This window comes from Mastigoproctus giganteus, chromosome 4 (assembly GCF_048544385.1).
Source record: "Mastigoproctus giganteus isolate SK-2022 chromosome 4, ASM4854438v1, whole genome shotgun sequence".
NCBI lineage: Eukaryota > Metazoa > Arthropoda > Arachnida > Uropygi > Thelyphonidae > Mastigoproctus > Mastigoproctus giganteus.
The window spans coordinates 62311466-62337866 of NC_143578.1; the positions used below are offsets into that span (position 1 = coordinate 62311466).

General features: G+C 36.8%; 1 protein-coding gene across 1 annotated transcript in view; it reads right to left on the reverse strand.

Annotated features, from left to right (window-relative positions):
- LOC150086782 (putative protein-lysine deacylase ABHD14B) overlaps positions 1-26401 on the reverse strand; it is a 56214-nt gene that overhangs the window by 5259 nt on the left and 24554 nt on the right. The window contains exons 2-3 of the mRNA XM_090371574.1: positions 16572-16740; positions 12023-12252 (exon numbers count right to left, since the gene is read on the reverse strand). Of these exons, the coding sequence (XP_090227700.1) occupies positions 12023-12252; positions 16572-16740 (399 nt within the window). The remainder of the gene's footprint in view (positions 1-12022; positions 12253-16571; positions 16741-26401) is intronic.

The following is a 26401-nucleotide window of genomic DNA, read 5'->3' on the forward strand; positions in this document are numbered from 1 at the left end:
AACGGGCCAGTTTAGCAAACTCGATTTGGCCAGCCGGAATAATATTGATTTATCCTGGGATCTGTCAGCATATGAGTATAAATAAATCAGACCAAATCAATGTACATTTACCTGTTTTTAATGTTATGCAATTTTAAATTTGTGAACTGATTTTAAATGAAGTGAGCTTTAATTTCATTTTGTGTCGCCCCAGTCTTTCTTCACTTTAATTAGTATTTCTTATTTAAACCTTTTATCGTCAACCCATAGCCTTTATTAATATGTAATATAGCTGAGTTTATGTTATTACGCTGAATTAATTTTAATTTTGGACTTTCAATATTCCAAAAATTGCCATTGCCTGCCCAAAACGTAAGCGATTTTCAGCAAACTTCTTCGGTTAATTAATAACCTGTGAAGAGAACAGTATCAAGTAATAAAACAAGAAATTGTTCAGCAATCTAAATTCCAAATGGAATTTAGATTGCCGAAAATTCCTTTGATAGCCTAAGAGAGAGAAGAGTAAAGTTAACAAAATTTTGTTAATAACATGTGATAACTAGCAATTCGAGCTATAACCTCAACCATTAATTTGCTATTACCTTAACAAACTGCTACCAGTATAGAATGAATTACAACTTTTGTAGGCAGGAAATATTACAGATCATGTTATTAAATCCTGCATTTTGGTTTATTTAAGAAGTGTGTGCTTGTCAAAATTTAGCCTTCAGTCTTAAAATGGAAGGCCTATGCAAAGATGGTGAGAGAAAAAAAAAAAAAAAAAAAAAAACTTTATTCATGACCAACTACTGAATCGGGAACAGGTTTGCATTGACCTTTTGGACAAAACGTTAGCATAATCTAACTTTCAGAAGACGAAAATGAATATTTAGGCATGATCCAGGACCAAGAAGGCAGAGCAAACAGTGGAAGGTAATTCTCTAAAATCTCTGACTTATATACTGATTTGCTTATCCTTTCTTTTTTTTTTTCCCTTAGAATTTTCTAAACAAAAAAGAAAGGATAAGCAATCAGGTTTTCAAATTATAAATTCACACAAAACAGGAATTCTCAATAACACTGTACGAAGACTAAGAACGAAAATGAGAAACCCAGCAAACACAAAAAAAAATATAAATCAACCAGAAAATTTACCTTCGCCTTCTGAAGCGTTGTACAAAAGGAGCAAATTATGACCGGAGAATAGGTGTTGCATCACTACAACGTCAGCTCAGTGTTATTAGAGAGGTAATTTCTTATGGAAAACGGATCCATCTGATGGAACGTTCTCCCTGATCGGCAGGTTTGAGACTCTGGCTTTTTATATTCTTAAGGTATTAAAAACGCTGGACTAGAAAGCCGGGGAGGGTATGTTTATAGTCTGTGGAGGCAGTCCAGCAGCGTACGTCGAGGGCACTAAAATCGATATTAATGAGTTCCAGAAATTCTTCCAATCATTGCAGACAAGACAAAGTTGTCCAAGAGAACTACTCTGAAGGGGATGAAAACAAATAATTGTTAAATTCAGTTTTAACTTTCTAGCCACGCTTCATACTTATTGAAATGTTTAAGAAACCAGAAATGTATATAAAGTGCTTAGCATCATAATACACAGCCATTTCTGAATAAACAGAAAATTTTTAAGGTGGCATCGTTTTAGGTTATATCTCATATTGTGAATACCTTCACAACGAGTTGCCATGATATTGCACTACTTCGAATAAGTAACGCTTCACCTAAGGAGAAGACTAGTGTTACTTATTCTCAGATAGGTACCACCACCCAGACAGCACTGTTTCAGGGCTATTTGGCCCTTCGTCAGTGAGTGGGTAGGTACCCAAGTGATGCAATGATGGCAAAAACAGTTATGAAGTATAACTCCACAATATGAGAGATGCCTGATGGTGTATGATGTATTTAGACTAAGGCGCATTTAGGGCTAGAGCCTCAAGCTGCGAACAAATTTAGACTATGTATATAAAGTGCTTAGCATCATAATACACAGCCATTTCTGAATAAACAGAAAATTTTTAAGGTGGCATCATACATCATACACCATCAGGCATCTCTCATATTGTGGAGTTATACTTCATAACTGTTTTTGCCATCATTGCATCACTTGGGTACCTACCCACTCACTGACGAAGGGCCAAATAGCCCTGAAACAGTGCTGTCTGGGTGGTGGTACCTATCTGAGAATAAGTAACACTAGTCTTCTCCTTAGGTGAAGCGTTACTTATTCGAAGTAGTGCAATATCATGGCAACTCGTTGTGAAGGTATTCACAATATGAGATATAACCTAAAACGATGCCACCTTAAAAATTTTCTGTTTATTCAGAAATGGCTGTGTATTATGATGCTAAGCACTTTATATACATAGTCTAAATTTGTTCGCAGCTTGAGGCTCTAGCCCTAAATGCGCCTTAGTCGAAACCAGAAATTAGATGAATTCGACTAATCATTCCCGATATAAGAAATTAGGGAGCATCAATTGAAGTTGCGGAAGGATGGTTGCATGCTAGATGTGTGTTGGAACAGGCTTTCATCTGTTGTTGTGGAAGTGGGCGGGTTGAACAGTTTTTTTTTTTTTTTTTTTGGCTGATGCTGTATAAGCTTGCTTTCTGGCATCATTTATTTGCCATTAGTACTACTACTATTAGAGGGTGAGACAGTCTGTAACTGCATTTTAATTTATTGATAGGGCATTGCGACAAGTTTAAAGAAATTTTACGAAATTATTTTAAACTCCCTTCAGAGTAGGCTGGATTTAGAATATGCACATACCCCACTTTTACCCAGAACCTGTAATCCAACTGCTTTCAGGTTGAATCCCATATGTGCAAAGCGTGATTGTATGAGTTTAGGCTATTTTTAGCCCAAACTAATAATTGGCATACAAGAACAGCCATCTGTTTATTTATTTATTTATTTTTATTTTCGAGAATTTACGAACTTCTCGATTTTACTTATTGAAACATTCACTCACATATTTGTAAAATCCAGAATCGTGATCAACTATCACGTGTTTTTGTAATTTAATCCTTGCCAGTCCTTCCCTGTTCGTGTTGCCGTACCTGTTTTTCGTAAGGCCCAGCTAAAATTTATTGACTTTGTTTTCTTTTCATTCTTATAATAAAAGGAAAGGTCATTTCTGAAGCCAGAGTAATAAGCATCTAGCTAGCAAGCTTTATACCAGCTACATATTTCACGCCAGTCTAATATATTCAATTTCGAATATTTGTACGTGATTTTCCCTACCCTAAAACAAACGAGGTAGTTCATTTTTCTCTGCTTTCCAGACTTGCCAAAGATGTCAAGGTCTGATTTAAGATTCCAGGCTAACTTAACACTCAATTTACACATTAAAATAAAAATCAACATAACAACCATTTTGAAGATACCAATTCAGGCTGTTATCATAAAACATGCACAGAATCAGCATGTTGTAAGAGAAAATTCATTCAAAAGAATATTGTGATAAAAATCTTGGTAAAACGTAAAATAAAATAAATATATTATTGAAATATTTTAATGAAAAATTGAAATATAATTCTCTTGCCCTTGAAAATGCAACCTAGTGAATATATCCAAATAGCCACTCACTGGATTACATTAGGGACCGCCCATATATTATGACAAGTCAGTTTTCGTACTCATAGTGATGGGCAACAAATTAAACCAAGACATCCGAATGAATAGGAAGATTGATTTCTGTTGTGTGCTGGTTAATGCTAAACTAATGTAATAATCTGCTCAGTAATTTACTATCTAAAAAAGTTTTCTGTGTTAATATACTTGGAATTATGGGTGTTGAAAATTGCGTAAAGAAAGAGGCAATTACTGATTATTTGGGATGTATTCGAAACTAGATATTTGGTAATTGTACAAGCTGTGGAATTTATAATTTGTGCATTAAAATATTTTAATAATATATTTATTTTATGTTTTACCAAGATGTTTATCGCAATATTCTTTTGAATGAATTTTCTCTTACAACATGCTGATTATGCTGCAGCATATTTTGACATTCCTTCGCCAGTTTCGTTCTAAACCATAAATTAAAATATCCTTGCATTTCTAGTTCTAAAAAAACCGCATCTAATCAAATATTAAAAGTATTATTTAAAAAAAAAGAGTTTGGTATTAGTACAGGCGCCAAATGATGCAAGCAAGGAAACCATGCTTTTTTTTTTACTACTTTTTTTTAATGAGAAACTCAAGCACGAGAGATATTAGAACCTATAGTACTTAGTACCGTGCATGGGTTGAAGGTCGACAAGATGAAATATTTGTTGACATTACACTTGAATTTCTGTAGAGCGTAATTGTCAGGAAACACGTATGAAGAGAGGTTGTTCCAGAAAACGGTAGTTGAATGAATAAACGAGGAAGAAGGAAAGTTGGCCCTGAGTTTGAAGTTGGACAGTAAATTTAAGGATGTTGACTGGTTGCGGCACGTGTTCGGGCTGCTTCGAAAGAGAGAGCGGGAATTATTGAAACTAATTCAGAAGAACAGTGCCCATGGCAGTATCTTTAGAAAAGGCATGCAGCAGAAACAGAATGTCTATGAGACAGACTTTGTTACACGAGTTGTCCGTTAAAGATGCTCGTATTCGTTAAGTTTGAATTATAACGTTCTCTCCAGATTCAAAAATGTACAGTATTGTAAATCAATGATAACACACAGTGCGCTCTCTCTACTTACTTGCACTGCATGCACACCATGTCCGATTTTATCAAAACGCTGAAGTGTTTTCTTCATTTATAACGTTCAGACCCATTCTGAAAAGTAACCATTTAGAACAACCCTCAGCCACCTGTTCTTCGGGTCTTTCAGTTCATATCAGGACTCTCCCACTTATACACCAATTCCCACATGACTTTAACTTCCCTAAAATCTAAGTATATAATGCCAAAAAACTGTTTCTTATATCCAGTTGCTGTGTGACCACGTCATGGTCATATCGACCATGTCCGATTTAAGTTCTTTGAATCGGACGAACCATTTCCGTTTGCTCTGTACAATGTCTTTTACACAAATCAAACATAGCCAACAGCAGAATACAAAAATCAGATCGGGCCTCTACTTGAGGCCCAACTATACCATTTTCACCACTTATGGTGAAAATGGTATAGTTGAAAGTTTTTCCAAACAGTTTTAACAGATAGATTCAATAATATGAGATATATAAACATTTAAGACTGGAACAATAGAAAACAACATAAAGCGAAACGATGGAATCCAAATGGAGAAAACCAGGTCCATATATCAAAAACGATTATTGAACCAATTAAAAAAAAGTACAAATAATATTACAATAGGCGAGGCATAATCAATAACATCAGGATAGCGGAGGCAGACTCTAAATTTCAGACTCTAAACCCTACACAGATGGAGCGCTTTCATTTCAAGTAGTTTAAATGCCATTCCTATCGCGGTAGCTCTGCACCTTAAATTTAATTCGCGGATCCTATAATCTTAGTTGCCACAAGAGTCCAACTTAAATGCTTAGAGTTTCTCAGATCAGTTTTAGATCTAAGGATGCTTTTATTATTATACCTAAGTGTATAGCGATTTTTTGATGCTTCTTTTAGTATAATTGGTCCCTTGTGATTTTAATTCAAAAATATTTCTTGGTAGTAAACTTCCATTTTTAAACAACCTCTGTTTATTTTCAATGTGAAAAATCAATATAAGTTTGTTTTGAAGTAGGAAATAAATTCCCTTTTAACCATCTAGAATGACCTCATGTATAATGCAACTTCAATAACATTTCCACGTTTGCTGGGTCAGATGAGTCGAAAGAATGCGAAGTAATTCTCGTTTTAGTGGATTCAATTACCCGGATATTCTTAACCCATGTCAAAAAACTGATTTCGGCATTTAAAAATGTGTATAAACTGGAATAACTCCCACACTGATTTTGACCGTCGAGTTTAATCAACTTAATTCACTGCGGTTTTAGCAGCCAACCGTGTCTAGCATTTTATAATGACCCTAATATACCATGAAGAGGAAGGCAAAGCTAACATACGAGTATTAACACGCAAGCTGATGAACAACAAAAGCTGTTTAACCAAAAAGGTACGAATAGTGGAATTTCCGCCACGCGCTAGTTACTATCAAAACGTTGGCAATAATCTACCCTTTTATTTGGTATGGAAAAAAAAAGTTTACTGTGACAATATACTTTGACGTTATGGATGCCGGGTGCTGTATGTAAAGAAAAGGTAATGGGGTTACTTAAATAATTGTTTTTGTTGTCATTTACGTGTTTATGTCACTTGCGCTTTTCAGTTCTCTTTGAGCAGTGTCGATGGCTAGGTCCGAAGCCGGATGCTTCGGACCTAGTTTACCCAGTTCTTGCTCAGGTCCAGAGCAAGAACTGGATAAACGAGTTAATTCGTTTTAGAAAATTAAAGAATTCGGTGAAGTCGGAATCTTCTTTAACATGCTGTAGTGTTAGAAGGTCCCGTAAAGATTAAATAAAGCTTTTCTCACTTATACAAGTATTTGTGGTTGTAGATATCTGCGAGAAGGCTTCTCCTAAGGTATTTGTAATTTTATGAAGCGAGGGCAATACTTGCCTATTACATTTCATGATTGTGTTGGGCAGATTGGATTTTACCACTGAACTGTCCGATTTTCTCCCAGATCACTTGGGCATCTGAATCTTTATTAACTGAAGGCAAACTGAATTCAGGATTCTCTTTCAGGGTTCTTCCTTGGACAATATGTAATGTGCCCGCGCTCAGTTTCTTATAATGTTGGTGGTAGGAGATTTAAGAAGTAGGGTCCCTGCTCTGTTTTGCTTTTTTTTTTTTTTTTTTATTTATTGTACTATTCCCAACCACATTCCAGTGAGGATTCTTACAATTTCCCATGGAATGCATGCTATCGATTAGAAGGCACTAATCAATAGCATGCATTTCATCAGCTATAAATTAGAAAGCACTGACTACAAAGTTTGACAACTAAACATCATGGGGAGGGAGGAACATGGTTGAGGTATATATGGACCTGAAAGACTCAGCATTAGCATTAGTAGAGGCATTTGATGCAAGAAAGCAAGCTTATGCAGCATCAGCCAAAAAAAAAAAAAAAAAAAAAAAAAACACTTCCACTTCACCCCTCTATTAGTTCAAAATACCTGTCCAGCTGAGCTTTAAACTTATTTAGGCTATCAACTTCCACGACAAGGGATGGAAGTCTGTTCCACCAACCAACCACCCGCTGGCTAAAGGCAAATTTCCGCACGTCTATCCTATATCTGTCTTTCCTCAATTTGAATTTATGCCCTCTCAGGTGATTATTCTGAGCGAGCGGAAGAATTCCATCGGCATTTAGTATGCTCAAACCATTCAAGACTTCATACACCTCTATCAGATCACCTCGCTGGTGCCTAGTCACCAGACACTGTAATTTGCAAAACTTCAGCCTTTCTTCGTAAGAGCACCACTTTGTTCCATTCACTAATCTTGTTGCCCTTCTCTGTACTCGTTCCAGCAGCTCATCATCCTTCTTGAAATGAGGCCTCCAGACTTGTATACAGTACTCTAGGTGTGGCCTGACCATTGCCTTATACAAGGGAATAATCACCTCCTTATCCCTGCTAGAAAAATTCCTATGTATCATTGACAATACACCATGAGCTACTCTTGCAGCCGGTCTGCACTGCTCAGAGAACTTCGTATCTGCCTGCACAACCACCCCCAGGTCCCTTTCATTCTCTACCACTGTCAGTGTAGTACCACAGAGTTGATACGTTGCTCTGGGGTTGCTGTTTCCCATGTGTAGTACTTTACATTTGTCAATGTTAAACTTCATTTGCCACCTCTCAGCCCATCTGCCCAACCTTTCCAGATCCTGTTGCTGCAGCATAGTGTCAGTAGTGTCCTTGACAACCCTGCCTACCTTTGTATCGTCTGCAAACTTCGACATTAAACTTGATATACCATCATCAATATCATTTATAAATACAGAAAACAATAATGGACCCAACACTGAGTCCTGAGGGACTCCACTAATAACATTAGTCCACGACGAGCAGTGTCCATTGATTACCACTCTGTCTTCTCCCCCTCAGCCACCCCATTATCCACAGCAGCAATTTGCCTCCAATGTCACACTGCTCCAATTTGTGCAGCAGTCTTCCATGTGCAACAGTATCAAAAGCCTTTCTAAGATCCAAGTATATAATATCAAAGTTATTCCCTGCATCCAGTTCCTTTGTGACTGCATCATAGTATCCAATCAAATTGGTCAGGCAAGACTTCCCCTTAACAAAACCATGCTGTGTCCGAGCTATAACTGAAGTCTTGTCTAAATGATCCTGCAGTGCTTCTTTAACTAGTGCCTCCATTAATTTTCCTGGAACAGAAGTTAAACTCACTGGTCTATAATTACTTGTGTCAGCCTTTGATCCTCCTTTGTGAATTGGGGTCACATTTACACATCTCCAGTCTGTGGGTACCTCCCCTGAGTCCAAGGAAGCTCTCATAATTATGGCTAAGGGTTTGCTTACTTCCTCTGCTGCGTCATTTAATATAACTGGATAGATCCCATCCACCCCGGGTGCCTTTCTTGTGTTTATCTTCAACAATTTCTCCTCCACTTTACTCTCAGTTATTACAAGTTTCTCTAGCTTACTGCTAGAGTTGAATACACCTCTGGCTTTCCCCTCGCTAAATAACTCCTCATGTGTGAATGTCGATGCAAAATATTCATTTAGTTTGTTAGCTACCTGAGCAGGATCATCAACAGTTGACCCATCGATATCCAGTGGACCAATCTGATTCATCCCCTTCCTTCTAGAGTTTACATAAGTAAAGAACTCCTTGCTGTTTTTCTTTGCATCCTTTGCCAAAGATTTCTCATAATCTGCCTTGGCCTGCCTAACCTCCTTTGTAACTTGGTTACAGATCAACTTGTATCTATCATAGGCTTCTGTGTTATGTGTTAATTTGTACGTATCCCATGCATGTTTCTTCTCTGCCATATGCCTCATTAGTTCATCTGACATCCATTTAGGCCTAAACCTTGAACAATATTTCTTAGTTGGTATGTAAAGCCTAGTAGCTTCCAAGATAAGTTCTTTGAATGCTTCCCATTTTGCATTTGCTATTGGTAACATCATCAGTTGGTCCCACTGTATAGAATTTAAATACTGTCTCAGTCCATCGTAGTCGCCTTTACGAAAGCAATAACCCTTCCCTTTACCCCTAATGGTAGTTACCTCTTTGAGTAAATCCCACTTCAGCACACTGATCACTGCCACCTGGTGGTTCATTTATCTGCAGATTCTTAATGCATGAAGAATCACTGCTGATAATCAAATCAAGAGTATTCCTCCCTCTAGTTGCCTCCCGAACATGCTGATGTAGAAAATAACCAATAAATCCACAAAAGCCTTGCTAGTGTATGAGTGACCAGCCCCCAAATTCCAGTCAATATCTGGGAAATTAAAATCCCCCATTATAAGACTCTCTGATTTACTGGCCCACTATTTCCCTGTACAGTTTCTTATTATACTCATCAAACACATGTTTAGTCTCTAGAGCAAAGTTTCCGGCACCCCCCCCTCCCCTCATACTTCTCCTTCAACCCATGCACGGTACTAAGTACTATAGGTTTTGATACCTTTCGTGTTTGGGGTTTTCATAAAAAAAAAAAAGTCATTAGGCCTATAGCACACTCCTACTCTCAATTTTGATCTCCCAATGCTTATGTCACACCAAACTGACTCGACACTGCACTGTCCAGCGATGTCCACTGGCTTCACTTCCTTGGATTTTATGTATTTCTTAACTAATAGCATAACCCCTCCTCCCTTCCTATCCAGTCTATCCTTTCTGTAGACGTTGTACTCCCCAAATTCCAGTTCTGCATTCCTTATATCTGTGTGACACCATGTCTCTGAAATCCCCACAATATCTGCCTTTGATGTTTTGAGCAATACCTCAAATTCATCAAATTTATTTACTAAACTCCTAGCATTGGTGTAAACACAAGTATACGTGCACATATTTCTATTCTTAGCTACCCTAACACAACCCATGTATTTACTTGTACCGCAATGACTCCCAGCAGTCTGAAATATCCTGCATCTTGTTTTTCAGGCTTCTGCTCATTCCAGTAGAAGCAGTGCAAGAATCACTTTCACCTCTGCCAGTGGCTACTGTTAATCTATTCGTCTTTGTCTCCCCCCAAGCTAGCAGTTTTCCGACCCACCTAACACTACCTCGATAGCATCAACAAATATTCTTGCACCCTCTCTATTTAAGTGTATCCCATTCCTGTAGAAGCAATCTCTCCTGTTAACAAGTACAGTCCAGGCTGAAAAAAATTCTACCCCTTGAGCCTTGCACAATCTTTCCAGGGCCGAATTGATCGACAAGGCTCTCATCATATACTCCCTCCTATCTTGTCTGGGCAGAATTGCAGACACTTTCAAATTCAACCCTATTTCACGGCTTTTTTTCAACAGTGACCTTGGTTAAGCAATTCTTCCGGTCTTCTACTCTTGATATCATTAGTAAAATGAATGAGGGAGGTATATTTTCACTGGTTGGAGAAGCAAGAACCTGGGGTAACAAATATAAAATTCTTGGGAGTAAAAGGGTTGGATCACACGGTTTACTTTCAGGTAGCATGTTGAAAATCACTGGAAAAAACTGCCTATCACAGTGAATGATCGAGGCTGATAGTTTGGTCAAGTTCAAATCGGAATTGGATAGCCACTTTTTTTGGAAATGGCAAAAACTGTTGGCGATTCATAATTTTTTTTCCCTTTTTTCTTAGAATATTCAGAAAGTCTGCTTACTTACATCAGTTAGCTTTTATAATACTAGTAGCAGTTTTGGCTGCTGTAAGTATCCAATACACAAGTTCACCAACAGAGTCAACAGATTGTTCTTGAATGATTTGTGGAAAATCTCTACGCCATCAAAATAAGTATGCAGATTGAATGTTTTCATTAATCCGCTTTCGAAAACCTACATTTAGCTTACAGATGATTGGATAGCGATCACTACTGAATAGATAATCTAATCTTGCCCATTTGATATTTGGATATAAAATGGCAGAGCAGATGAAGAGGTCTATGCCTGTGGATGATCTGTAGGGAGGTGTACATAAGTACGAAACCAATAATTAGTAATGTGAAGTACATGTTTTAAGTAATGAATTTATATTTGGCCCCATATATTCATTGGAGCAGTCCCCATAAAGGATGAATGGCACCGAAGTCTCTTCATAGGTAGATTTGAGGGGGCAACTGTGTAACCAGATCCTCAAAATCAGGAAGAATATAGTTATGGTTTAGTGAGAGGTGCAGAGATACAAGAGTGGCCTATTGTCTATTCAGAATAGGCCAACCCTTGTATCCCTGAAAATAGACCAAATCTTAGTAGTTTCTCAATTCAGAGACAACTTCTAATGAGGTTTGTGGAAGGATGCATCTGGACAGAGCTCTATGATCTATTATAATGACAATGCCTCCGTGTTTAGCAGCCGCAGAAATTCTCCGCAATAGTGGTTTTGATTGAGCAGATTACTTGGAGTTAGATATGCTTCAAATGCTTGTAGGAGTAATGGTTAATGAGATCATAAGTCATCAATAATTCTGTGCATTCGTTGCATAAAATAATTACGTACAAATCAGGCAATAGTGCTTAAGTCCCTGTTATTATGAGATCAAAAAAAAAAAAAAAAAAAAAAAAAAAGAAAGAGTTGTATCTCAATTAAAGATGTTTAGCTGATATTTCTACGTCTGATGAGATGTCGTTAGAATATGATACGGATTATTTTCACAGACTAATTAATACTATAACCATAAAAGGATTTAATATTGACTGATATTATAACCATTTTACGAAGCAAAAAGGAGAGGGAAAAATATCTAATTCTATTTCACAGATAGATGATATTGTTCTGCGTAAATGTCATCTGTATAAAGTTAAGGGAAATAATGACAAAGTCAATTTAACAGCGTTAATAGTTGAAATTCATGTATGACTGAAAGATAACACTATCCATCTTACCTGAATTTTCTCAAAAGTCCTTGGTTTGATCGTTTTCGGCAAGGAAGTCGATACTGCTATTAAGCCTGACACCTTATCAGGGTATGTAGTAACAAAAGGTATGGCAAAAAGTCCGCTTACGGAAGGCGCTATGATCACAGGTTGTGCTATACGCAGTTTCCACAGTAATTCGCCAATAAATACTGCTCTCTTATCGGGTCTTACTGCCTCTTTGGTACTCTTTCCAAACCCTAAAATAGATTATTCGATACCAATTATTGAACTCACAGAATGTATATGAGTACATGAAGAGATAAATTCAAGTTTTTAATTATGCAACTTTCACATCGTAGTGACATCAAAATAAGGGAATAATTGGATCACTCCTTCCTCTTTGTCAACTATCTCAACTATTATCCCAAGTCAACTCGGAATTATATATTTTTCAAACAGAATATTAGCGTACATTAATCTGTGACAATCATACTAAGTTGAGAACGGCCATCTTCATTATAAACCATGGGCGTCCTCCAATTGGCAGGACTGGAGTTATTGCTCATAACAGGAGCGCAAACTTCTAGATGTGCGCCTCCCCTAACCCACATTTTCAACTCTTAAACTGTCTTACATTTATGCGTTGTGTATAGTAATTGTAATTATTATACACAACATTTAATTCTTAATACAGCGTGCACTTCACTTTAATAAACCTGGGGGACATTCACTGTCGTGAAAGGAAAAAAAAAAAAAAAAAAAATGTATATAATTTCATGCGCAGTTAATGATTATTTTTTCATGTCTTTTACACCATAATGTGAAAAAGTGCTTCACTTTTTCCATAGAGCTCAACTTGCGGGGAAAATGTGCAGAAGTGGTTAAAAGTTTTTTTTATGCCCAAGATATCAGTTATTGTTGCCTAAAAGCATTACTCCAAAGTAATTTAATTATTTTATACGAATATAACGAATTTTTTTTCCAAGTTTTCACTCGAACTACATCAGAATTACTCTTGGTAATCAGCAATAAAGCCTTGTTTGCGTCCATTCTGACAAGGTTGCATATCACGTTAGCGTATTTAGAGTGCTTTCCTTCTTTTCAGTGTTCAATACGTATTCTCAAAGGAATGTAAAATTCACTACTGTCTCAGTGTAACGCCCAACATACAGAAGCTTTTTCCACTGCTGTTTTCCCACCCTACGTTAACTCCAGTAGAGAGGTAACTGGCGAAACTCAAAAGGTCAAATTTACTAGTTTAGTTGTTGTTAAATGTATATTTGCACGCTAGTTACTTAAACGAAATTGAACCTTTCAAATGTTGCGAGACGCCATTTCCTTAGTGTTGTCATGTTATATTCGATTACAGCATCCAATAAATTTTAGGAAGAGGAAGACTTATGTAATATCTTGTCTATCTTCTGAGAACTGGTTGTGAGTTTAAGATCTCATCCATATGTTGAGGGAAGAAACTCCGTTTGTCTTCCCTTATTGATAGCGGACAAAAGCAAATCATGCTTGACTGTGACAGCTGAAGCATGTTGGTACTTCGGCTCACAGTCATATTACAATCAAGTATACGAAGCATGTACGTAACTGTATAATATTTTATTAGATATGCATGTCCAATTAGGAGTCTGTCAAATATCACTTCTTTCTATTTGGACGTGTACTATATTTTGAGTATTGCAGTTCTAGTTTAATATCGAGGTGCCGTTGTTTGTTAGATGTGTTTTGAGTATATAGCCAGCATATATGGGATTTCAAGTATAGCATCGATTGGAGCCAGTGGCTTGTTTAGCAACTAAATTTCTTTGTTCATCTGGTAGGATTACAGCATGACCGGAAAACCAGCATATTCTTACACGTTGTTGTTCCCCCCCCCCCCAAGTTTAATTAAAGTGTGTATTTTCTTTAGAATAGGGTGCCCAAGGTTGGCCTTTTGTATGTCTAAATCAATGGTACTCGAAGTGGGTGATACCACTCCCTGGGGGATTACCTAGGGCGCTAAGAGGTACTGGAGGAGGTGGGCCCTCACAGCGAGTTAGTCGCTTATTTATGATTGGCCGGGCCACAGCATAGGGCGCAAAACCTTTCTCGCTTCGTATTTAAAGTTCTTATTGCTTTCAAAGTACTGTATTTCCTTTGGCCACTTTGTATGTATGCTTTTTTACAAGACGGCCAATTATTGGTAATAATCATTGATTTTCTTATGAATTAGTTACTGTACATCTGTGGTAAGTGAAGTTTTGTGCATGCCTGGTAAGTAGTTATATATAAATATTTTATGCTGGTTTTAGCGTGGTTATCCAACTTCTCCCCACGCAAAGAAATCGATTCCAGGTTACTAAGCGTGGAACATTGTAAAACTGATATCACTTAATCAAGCCCATCCATCGCATTAAGAGTTTATTGAACAGTGATGTAGTTGTTGTATCTTAGACTTGCTAAGTGACTATTAGACTTTGAAAAACTGGTATCACTGGATCAAGTTCAATTTTTTTGAATTATTTAAACTAAAAAAAGTTTTAATTGGATTTTGAATAAATGTGCAATTAATTGTTACTATTTTGAATTTTATCGTGTTATCTTCCTTAGTGGGTCGTACAAACTGATAATGCTTTTCTATAGGGTAGGGTAAGGGGCAATGGGGAAGAGTTTTATACCGGCTGTTATACTAAGAGGAAATAATTCACTGACAGGATCTATGACAATTGTTATTTATGGGATATATATATATTTTTTTTTTCTTTGCACTTATGAGGACTCCTTTGGTTCTTCCAACCATTGATGGTCAGGGTCGTAAAGGGAGCAGGATAATCGATTCAAATCTTGTGATCAATACAATTGTCATAATGTATTATTACAAGTTTACATAACTCGTCGTATCGATTGGTAAGACTGAAAGTAGTGTCTCGCATATTGATTTAAAATAGGCTACAAAACTTACAATTACTCGTATAGTACTAACTCCTGACATTTACCTGTACGCATACTCAAATATCTTTCGAGAAAGTGAAATTTTCACAACTATTTTTATTACCAAATTAAAGATATGAATAATTATTCATCAATAAGAAAAAAATTATTATTTAAAAATAATAAATAGCAATACCTTTATGGCAGTGCATTGGAGTATTACGATTGCCATATGTATGGAGATTCGATAATCAATTCTTATTTACTGTGGCTTGCAACTTGATCATGGACACAGTTTGCAAATTCCATAGAAGATACTGTGTGTTCATCGGCGGATAACTATCTATTGTGTATATATTTTTTTGTAATTAAATTGATTCTATTTGCTAACAGAGAAGCACTTAACCATTAGGGAACTTGCTCTTAATTCTGGAAAAAAGCATTGGGTGCACAAACTTGCATATTCCAGTACTAAGTTCCGAATGAATGATGGGCATATCTGAGGAGGTACTCTTCTCGTGTATTTGTTTCAGCTCTGATGATGATTAGGTCTATGATAGATCGATCTGCTTCCGTAAAAGCTATATGGGATCGGGCTTCGAATTTTAAAAGTGAAGAAACTATACTGATCGGTCGTTGATAATTTTTCTAGTATTTTAGCCAGTCTTATTCTGTAGTATTTACAAACCGATTGCATTTTTCTTTAACTTATTGATGTTTGTAACACAACGTACTTTTTTTTTAATCCGAAGTATGAAAAATAGTTAGTTTACAATAATTACGATACGTTGCCTAAAGTGCTAAATCAGTGGACTACAAACAACGGGATTCGGGTTGTGGTTTATTGGAAATTGTCCACAAAAGGCGCAGCTAAACTACTGTCAAATAGGTATTGATTATCTGAATAAAGAAGTTCATCATTGAAGACTAATGAACAAAATTAAAACTATTTTAATTACACTGGAGCTTGTGGTTCATATCCGTACCGCTTACTTATCAATTATTTCAAATTTTCTGACTTTATAGTTCAAACAGTTATATCCTGAAAACTTCATTATAAATTGATATTACCTATTCAGTTTCACTATGTGCCATGCAATCAACTAATATCAAACACTCTTCTACATGATCCACTTTTAATCCTTTCTGGCAGTGAGAAATTTTGCAGTGTAAATCAAGAACTGAAGCGCATTGCCTAACTCTACATTACTCAATATCATGAAACTCGAATTAGGACACCATTCCCGGAGTCCTAAATCTATCCTGTCACCTTCTCCTTACTATGACAAACAAAATTCTGCAATACGCTCAAACTCCTCTCGAACATAATTTCTCGCAACATTAACTCAGAGTAATCAGCATGACACAGCATTTATATTTCACAGCCTTGGAACGTGTTCTGCCGAATATATTGCCACTTGTAAATCCCCTACACAATGAAAGCTATCTGTATTGTGCCACTCTGTAAATGAAGGAGCTGTCACTCTAAACTGAATTGCTCTGTATAATAGTCAAGATAAGCAAACTACCACTACCCACCACGAGACAAGAAGACACTATGTGAATCATGGTGTTAATATCATTATATGAGCACTAATCGGATCAATACATTTAGAAGTATTTAAGAACATATTAGAGAAAAAGAATGAGCACTCACCTGGCATGTCAGTAGCTATTGCTCTATTTCCCCAAGTGGCAAGAAGTTGTAAGGTGCCCAGTTTATGCCATGATGACGAATAAAATGATGAGCCATGAAAGAGGATGACCGTATGACCCGGAGGTGCTTTCGGAAGGACAGACGCTTCCAAACCAAATATCCGTAATCCCTGAGAAAAGTAGCGAAATTTAAAAAAATATAACTATTACATCTGGAGTTTCTTTCATAGACCTAAATTAAGCTTTGATGTTAATAATTGTATTAAGAAGTTTCACGCTATAAAGTTTTCTATCAATCATTTGCGAGAAGGGGAGGATGGAGAGGGAGACAGACCTTCACGAATACTCTAAGTTGCTAGAATTTCAGATTCTCAATTCTGAAGACATGAAATTTGGATTTGAAAGATAAAATTAACATTTTAAAATTGATGGAGGGAATGCACTCATAGTAAATATTTTAAAAGATACTGTACAATTTCTGAATACAATCACTTTAATGTTTAGTTGCATTACCACAGGTATTTGTTAGTGTAAGCATGAAATGAATCAATTTTTGAAGCACCCTAGTCCAAACTGTGATAAGAATCTGATAGTGTGCATGCCATTCTAATCTCTGAACTTGGTACACACTAATTGGAGAAGATTTGCACGTCTCTTTATTAAAATGTTTCCCCTAGATTTGAGTAAATTGAAAGCTTTTCATTATACTGTCCGAGTTGCACAGCGAGTGGTACCATCCTTTAGAATGTATGGGTTGCAACTGCAAAGTTCCATCATGACAGATATGTAGGAAGTGGCCTTACAGAATGGCATAGAGATCAACGTAAATTGCGTTCATTCTATGGTCCGTTTGCTAACTGGAGCAGTGTGAAAAACTATCAGGTTATTAATTCCCAACGGAAATCGAATCCTCACCTCTTCCATATGATCTAAACAGCGATCGTAGCAACCATGTTATCTGCGAAGGAAGCACTCATACGAATACCTTTACATTGCTACCACCATTTTTAACAGAATCCCGCAAAAACCGATGTTTGCACTTGCCCTTTTTTTACGCACTATGAAGAAACTACTAGGCTTCTGTGAGAATTTAAGATACTGAAGTCTGTATTCATCCAAGTTCAAGAGTCCCCAAAAGCTGGCCTAGCATTCCTGCAATCAAGATTAGCCGTTGCTATCTAGTGTCCACAAAGAAATAAGGTTTCCTTGTAGTTATGAGCTCCATATAACCAAATTTGTACAACAGCGAGTGATCTACAGAGACTTATTCGCCCATTTCAGCTATCGTTGTAAATGTCTTCATGGTGCTGTTGTGAATCCGAGAAATACTATATGTGCACGATATTGTTGTCTCCTAACTAACGTTTCAGTTTTTGCTTCTTTCTTATCTGTCAGGTGCAAATAATTTGCATTCATGATGCTTTTAGTTGGCAGAATTGGCGAGGTGTCCGTGTTATAGGATAGACTGAATAATACTTAGTGGTACCTGTAACACTTTGTTAAGCATTGTGATGGAAAGTTTCTTCTGTTTAGCCTTAGTAAAATAATTGAAAGTGTTGCAAAACAGATCAGTGTTGTAATTAGAGCGACTCTTCCTCCTGGTGGGGCATGGGAATGCCCCACTGATGGAATGCCCCACTTAATGTGGTCACGTCGGTACTGTTTTGGTGGCATAGCAGCAGTTGTTCCGGGATAGTGTATCTTACCGATATTATCGTTCGCCGGTGTTTGCTGAGGGTTTTTTTTGTGTCTAATTTGTTTAGAATTATTAACTGCTGAGTTAAGTGATATTTAACAAGTTTTGGAATTACTTTTGGTATCCTTGATGTTTTGCACGTTAACAGTGCTATCGATGCCACCTTGAATTGCGGATCGCTCATTGTTAGTGTGGATTTTCTGATATTCGTTTTTGACTAGAAGGTGAGCAATCTACTAGAAGATAAGTCTAATAGGAAGAATAATTGGAGTTGATCTGCTTTGGGATAGTCTACAGTGATAATAATGCTCTCCTTTCATTTCAGATAAATGTTTCAAATAGTTCGCAGTTTTCCTAACCGTTTAAATGGATAGAAGGAAAGTGCAGAAGGGAGGGGAGAAGGAAGATGAGGCGGTTGCTTTCTCCCCTTTTTTTTTTCTAGAGTTCCCCGGCTAAATATTGATGGCAGTAAGAAAAGTTCTGATAGTAAGATATTGAAGGGGAAAAGTATTAAGACTGGTGTGGCTGTTGTATGGGGGTGTCAAATTTCATTCTGGGCAAATGGGTGGATATGGAGACGATCGCTATGGCGCTGTTGATAGACAATGAAAATTTGAAGGCGAAGATTGATGAGCTACAGGTTAGGACAGTTTTTTGATGATCTAGTCGTGGGGCAACCTGAGTTGAGTGGGGATAGTGAACAGAAGATATCTTACGCAGATGAGCTTAAATCTGATGTCGTCCAGAAGACGTTTGTCGATGATGAGGTAAATCTTTGTTGTGAAGGACAGGTTAGAACAGAATGTGAAACCAAAGGTTGTGAAGTACTGTTAAGAATAATGGCCTCCGTAGCCGAGTGGGCAGGAGCGGGAGTGCAGTAGCGCACGCTCTTTGAGTAGACCGGGGTTCAAGCCCCTGACTGCTAAATACAGTCGATCTGCCAATCTGCACTAGACCAGTGTGGCAGATTATGGTCCATTTCCCTCATCATGAATTGTTGAGGAGGCTTCCATCGTGCAGTGAGTTGATAATGGCTGCACTTTACTGTTAAGAATAAAGGAGTTTTGTAGAGACAGAGAAATCGGAGGATTTAAACAGAATAGCCAGTCTGGAGCAATTTCAAGGTAAAGGTATTAAAGCAGATAAGGTAAAGCTGACAAACCCAACTATATTAATTTTTGATGTACCTCAATAAATCAGTGAAGAGGAAATGCTCCAGGATCTGTATTACAAGAATTTAGTTGACTATGGTTGTAATGAGCAGGAATAATCTTTAGGTTTAACACTGGGTTAAGCCTAAAGTGACCTATTGGGTCATTAGTTTACCACCAAAAATGTATAAGTATATATTTTGCAATGATAGAATTTTATTTTGGTTATAATTCTCATAAGTTCCGGAAGTTCATAGTTGTTACAAAGTGCTTTAACTGCTTAAGTTATGGACACTCTTCTGCATTTTGTTGTCATAAAACTGTGACTTGTGGGCATTGTGCCCAATCAGGGCATATTTACAAGGATTGCCAGAGTAAGGATTAGCCAGAAAATTTGCATTAATTGTAAAAGACGTGGAAGGATAAGTGATCATTCTATTAGAGATCCCAAATGTCCTGAGTTTCTCAGAGCTATGGAGGTTGCAAGTACACGTATCTGTAATGAGTAGTTTGAATTCAGTAAATATTAGCTGTGATATTCCAGGAGTATATTTGAAATGTATGCAACTAAATGAACAGAGAGCTCGAATTGTTATGGATGAGGCCATGGTAGTCATGACTGAAAACAGTTTTGATATATTGTTTGCAGGAGCCTTATGTTTTTGCTGGCTCATATAGGGTGGCATATAGGTTTTCCGATAACTGCCAATGTGATTCATACCAAGAGGGTCAAAGCCTACAACTGCAATAGTGATATTAAATAAAAATTTAAATGCGACAGTGATTTCTAGTCTCTGTACTGAGTTAGTTGCATGTATTCATATTAATACAGTGGCTATGTCTTTTTATATTGTCTCAGCTTATTGTCCTCCAAGTGCAAGTATCGATTGTTTCATCCAACCATTGGAACGTGTTATGGATTTTATTTCTGGAGGGAATATTCTTCTATTTGAGATGTTAATGCTAAAGCCCATGTGGTATAGTAACACAGCTGGTACTAGTGGAGTTCAAATGGAGGAATTTATTCTAAGTCAGAATTTGAATATATTAAATTTACCTGACAAACCATACACTTTTGATAATGTTCATGGGGGCTCTAATATTGATATAACCTTGGCTTCTTACCAATTAAGTAGGAGATTATTTCATTGGGATGTAATTACTAATTTTACTAGTAGTGATCACAGGTCAATTGTGTTTTATGTTAATTTGATGGATGGACAGTTGGTTGAGACACATTTGCAGGAGTGCTCAAGGAAAATTTAATTTCAGGAAAATTAATTGGGATAGATTTGATAGTTTAATTAGGAGTAATATTACAAATGAAGTTAAACTTTGTTTCTATAAATTGAATGCACTTGAGTTTGTTTTTTTTTCAATCAGTTATGCATAATGCCTTGAGCTTTGCTGCAAGAAGGAGAAGAGATAGGGCATGCAATGCACCATGGTGGTCTGATGAGTTATCTATATTAAGATCAGAGATGTTTAATCTGAGGAAAAGGTATCAGAGATTGAGAGGTCGGGGTACGGCTGAGGTTCTGGTTAGTAGGGAACTTTTTAGAATTAAAAGGAAACAGTATCATAAGGCAATCTATTCTCATAAACTCAAGGCACGGCAAGATTTAGTGTTGTCTGTTGGGAATGATGACTCATGGGATTTATTATTTAAAATATGCAGAAACAAGTTAAATATTAATAATCTGATAAGTACTGTCATAACTGACGATATGGAATCCTGTGATTGGTATACAACTATCAAGTCTATTACTGATCAGTTGTTTTTAACTGACTGAAGCACAGGATACTGCGTGTCAGGCTATGGTTAGTGGGGGGGATGACAGAACTTATCATGGTTCTAACGACACAGATTTGTTTAATTTAAGTGAGTTAATGGTTGTGTGTTCTAAGTTAAATATAACTAAGACCCCAGGGTTGGATAAAATTGCAAATAATTGTATTATTAGAGCCACACAGTTGTGTCCTGATGTGTTATTAAATGTATTTAATAAATGCTTTCTTGAAGGGATTTTTCCCTCATTTTGGAAGATTGCTTTATTGAAGTTGATTCAGAAACCGGGTAAGCCTTTAACTGAGCCCAATCTCAATTATTAGCAAATTTAGGTAAATTTTTTGAGAAATTAATACTATTAAGATTGAAATCTTTATTTTTGGATAGAAATTTCGAATTCAAGTTTCAGTATGGTTTTAAAAGGGGTTGCTCTACTGAGGACGCCATCAATGATTTAGTGAATTTCAGTAATCAATCTAATAGCAAGTATATATTGGTCTTATTTGTTGATTTTGTAGGACCATTCGGTACTGTTTAGTTTGAGAGTGTTCTATTAGCATTAAGATTATTAAAATGCCCGAATATGCTTTATAAAATAATAAGTTATTTAAGTGACATGAAATTCATAGTGAGGTCCCAGCATTTGAAATATGAGTACGTTATTAATAGCGGATGTCCTCACCGATCAGCGTGGGCCCGGTTTTTTGGAACTTGGTTTTAAAGTTGTGGTTAGCCTTTGACAAGTCTGAGTGTCATAAGACAGCTTTTGCGGACGATTTGGTTTTGTTGGTAGAGGGTAAATCTAGACAACAAATCGAACATAAAATTGGAATAGTGGTGAACAGTCTTGCTCACTGGGCTTCGAATAACAAACTCAAGATTTCTCCTTCTAAAACAGTGACGATGCTTACGAAAAGTAAGCTTGATTACAATCGTCCACCGAAAGTAGTTATTGATAATAAACAGATACCTCTTGTTCCTCAGGTTAAATATCTCTGAGTTGTTTTGGATGATAAATTTACATTTACTGCTCATTCAGAATACTTAGCTAGTAAGGTTAAAAATTTTACAGCCTCTGTTGTCAGAATTACAAGAAAAGACTTGGGAGGGGGGTTGAATAGAAGAGTTCTTTCCTTGTACTAAAAAGCTATATTTTTGCCTATTGTGTCATATGCTTCATCTGTTTGCTTTTTGCGAGTGAGTACTGTTAAATTTAGGAATAAGTTAAATTCATTACAAAGATCTATGTTATTAACTATATTACGGGTATGTACGAACGCTATATAGGTTATTGCGGGTGCTCTTCCTTTGGATTTGTTTATAATTTTTAGGGCATTTTGTTATTTTACCAGGAAGTATAGGCTAGTTACTATTATTGGTATTACTAATGATATTCAGGTTGATCGAAAGATATCTAATATGAATATTATGTCAAAACTAATAGAAATTTGGCAGGAAAGACGGAATTCCAGTGTGACAGGAGCTGTGACCGGGAAGTTTATTCCTGATATAACTTTTAATATAGATTAAAAGAGCAATCGGTTTAATTTGAGAATGGAGACTTCTTACTTGTTAACTGGTCATGGATCCTTGAAGGGCAAGTTGTGCGAGCTAGGGATAGTCTGACCCGTATTGTGTTTATCAGGCTTTAGAGATTGGGACCATGTGTTATTTGACTGTTCGGTTTACGATCATAAATTGATGATGCGGGATTTACTCCTGACTGCTTGCATACGTTTTTTTTTTTATTGGTAGATGTTTTACTTGATACTGATCATACGGTGCAGATGGACTTTAAGTCTAGGTGCCACCATACATACATTAATATACTATGACTATGCTTACTCTATCACAGGAGTCGTCCGACATTCCGGCTCCTATCTATACATCTCAGCTTGCTATGCAGAACCTCTTGTAATGAAACTGAGGTTGGAAATTGGTATACGCTATTTTTTTTAACCGTCTTGGGTAGTTTTGGCATATGCCGTAAGTCATAAAGACAGACTCAGGTCATTAGATTCAGGTTTCTATATCCCTTTTGTTGGTAGAATTTCTCAATACCCAGTCTCTTAATTAGATTTTCAGTGTTTCTTGAGTCTCGGGCCTTTTGTTAAAACTGTTTCGAAGTGGAAACCTATGGTCGAGTTGGCTACTTTACCAGCAGTTCTAGGGCTCTTTTTGCTAAGTCTATGATATCGCGGACATCAGTAATAGATATCATGATATCTATCACTGACTGTGGGATATATGGTTGACACAATGGTCTGCTATGTAGGGCTGAATTGCCTTTCCACTTACAGCTGATGGCAGTAAATTCAAAATCTTGCGGCCGCTTGGGATTTCTTGCATATAGACTGGACGGAGACAGCAGGTGTTCCAAGTTTCTGGGATCTTCCCACGATCTAGTATTTAGTTGAAATTCTGGATCAGCGTCTGTAATGTATGTACTGAGCACTGAAAAACTGCTTTCAGTTTTTATTTCTTGATGATTTCGATGAAACTGTTGTTAATTCTTGAGAGTAGTACCAGGGAGGATCGAAAGCTGGGCAACTTTTGCGGTTGGGTAGCCTGTTTAAAAGTAAATTTGGTATATTCTTCCCATATTTGTTCTATCACTGTAGCCTGCTTGTAGTTCTGCTTTTGGAGTCTTGGAACGTTTCAGCTTATTGAGAACTAATCGATTGTGAGTTTTTTTTTTTTTTTTGTATTAAGATGATTTCGTAAAGCCCTTGCCTTTAGTAGGCACCAAAGCCTTCTATTAGCTGTTTTATTTCACCGTTGGTAGGCTTTCTGATTCTTGAGGAAAGTTTGTTTTATGGTTCCATTCGACCAGAAGAGGTTAAGTCCTTGGATTGATGCTAATTTCTTTCGCTGCTCATGTTCTTCAGCAATAGATGATCTATTGCTTAAGAGGGGGAGGACGGCACATAAAATGTGCACAGTTCAATTCAGTGAGTTCTGGGAATGATTTGTAGTTTCAAGAATTTTGTGGAGATCAATTTTCTCTCTGGTTGATTTCAGTTTCGAGAATTTCTGGAATGGGATTTTCCTTTAACGAGATTTCACATATGATGGGATTATTGATCAGAGTAGAATTTGAAAAAGGAAGTGATCAAAGCAATATTGTCAAAATTATGGAACAATAGATTCAGCGTGTTATCATCTCTGGTCAAGGTGAAATAATAATTTTACATTTGCTTGCTGAAATTTAACTTTGTTTTAAATACCTTCTTATAAAAATATGTCCAAAATACGCTTCCAATTGTATCTACAACCGGATTCAGAAAAGTACATTTCAGAAATAACTATCGATAAAGGCAGGGGTAGTCGTCAGTTCCATAGAATAACTTTCTTACAAGTCGGAAGGTCGCCCTGCATCAAATGGTACTGCGACATCTGCTGACAAACATGGATATATTTACTAGAGATATCCTTCAAACATTACAGGACTGGAGAGAAAAGCAGCGTATAATAATAATCGAGATGGAGTATAATACTTCTGCTGTTCACAGCTATTCTAGGAATAAATGCTGTGATCACTTGGGTGAATTCCAGCAGTTTCAGCACAAGTTGAAAAGGGGAAACCTGCTGATGTCATGTAAATGACAAATGTGGCTACAAAAATGCCTTGTAAAGGCAATCCAACAATAGGTTATTAATCTGCATTCTGAATTGGCTACCAGTGACTCGCCTAACGAATGACTTCCCACACAAAAAAAAGTGAGCAGTTGGGCTGGGTAATGGATAGAGATATTTCTATTTCGCTTGCCCTCATTAATAAAGAGCCATCTTGTAAACTGCGACAATTTAATATAATGTCACGTAATAACATTTCGACATTAGTTGTTACAGGGTTGAACGAGTGTTCAACTACCGAAGAAGACCAATTTGCCACATATACAAAATGTAGCAATCGAGCAGCTATTTTCACACTTCGTAAGTATTCGTTGGCGCAGAAACAATGAACGAACAAATGTCATTTGTACGATCTTTTTCTTTTCACTTTTTGATATAACAATTCGCTGTCATAAAAACTATTTCGGTTAGTCGAAATACTAAATAATCACTTAAACAGCTAACAGTTTTAAAATGATAATATTCAGAACACGGATTTTGCTAAAAGTCGAGTGATTTGGTTTATAAAATAGTTTTGAATTTTTTAGTGTAACTCAGTCGACTACTTTTTTCTCCAGAAGAGTTTTAGCTTATCAATGGAATTTTTTGGACAAATTCATTGCCATCTTTTGAATAAAATCATAAAACTGAACAAATTCATCTTTAAGATCAACTCATTAAAACGGATACTTAAAATATGGCAGTGACCGTGGACATTGAGAGAAAGGAGAGAAGCTGAGCTGAAGGGATGAAAACACTACGACCTGAGAAGAATAAAAGAACTGAAAAGTATAGATGTCCGAAGATTGCAATGGATTATAGCCCATTAGGATGGAAGGCTAGATTGCATCCCACCAGGACTGCATCCCAATGAATTGCCTGCCACAGTGGTAGAGGTGGATAAAGTTCAAAGCAGAATTGGAAAGGACTTCTGGAAAGATATGAACATCACATTCAGCTGAGTTTACAGGGATTTTGGCCCAGGCAGGCAAATATCAATCACTCCTCGCGACACACCAGGTTTGTATAAAAATGTTCTTCTTCAAAATTGAGCTCAAACACAAAACAGCGCTGTAATAACGTTAATACCATGTTCATGCAGCATAACAATGAACGTCCAGTGGCGCCATCTCTTGACAATTATCATTCAGACATTAACTTTTACATCCAATAATAGTTTTTGAGAATTTTCGCCACATTAGGCATAGTGCGCCAGTTCTTATAACACCCTAGGAAATGCAGAAATGCGTGTTCACAGGTAGATTTACTTATTGCGCTAGCTGAGAAAAAAAAAAAAAAAAAAAAACAAAACCCTACAACTCACAGGAAAAAACCCTACTCCCTCCGCCTGAGATCAGATAACAAATCCGATTGAAGAGGCGTTTAATTATTTCTCATCTCCAGTGAGTTGCAAACCTAGACCTCTCCAATACGGCGACAGAGGACATTTGGAATATGATCAGCAGTGAATTAAAGGCTAAGAAATTCTTTGATACTATCAACTGCATGGTAAAGTTGCTTTGAGACACAGATCATATATGAATGGAACGCTCATTGCAAAATAAGAATAAAACAACTGT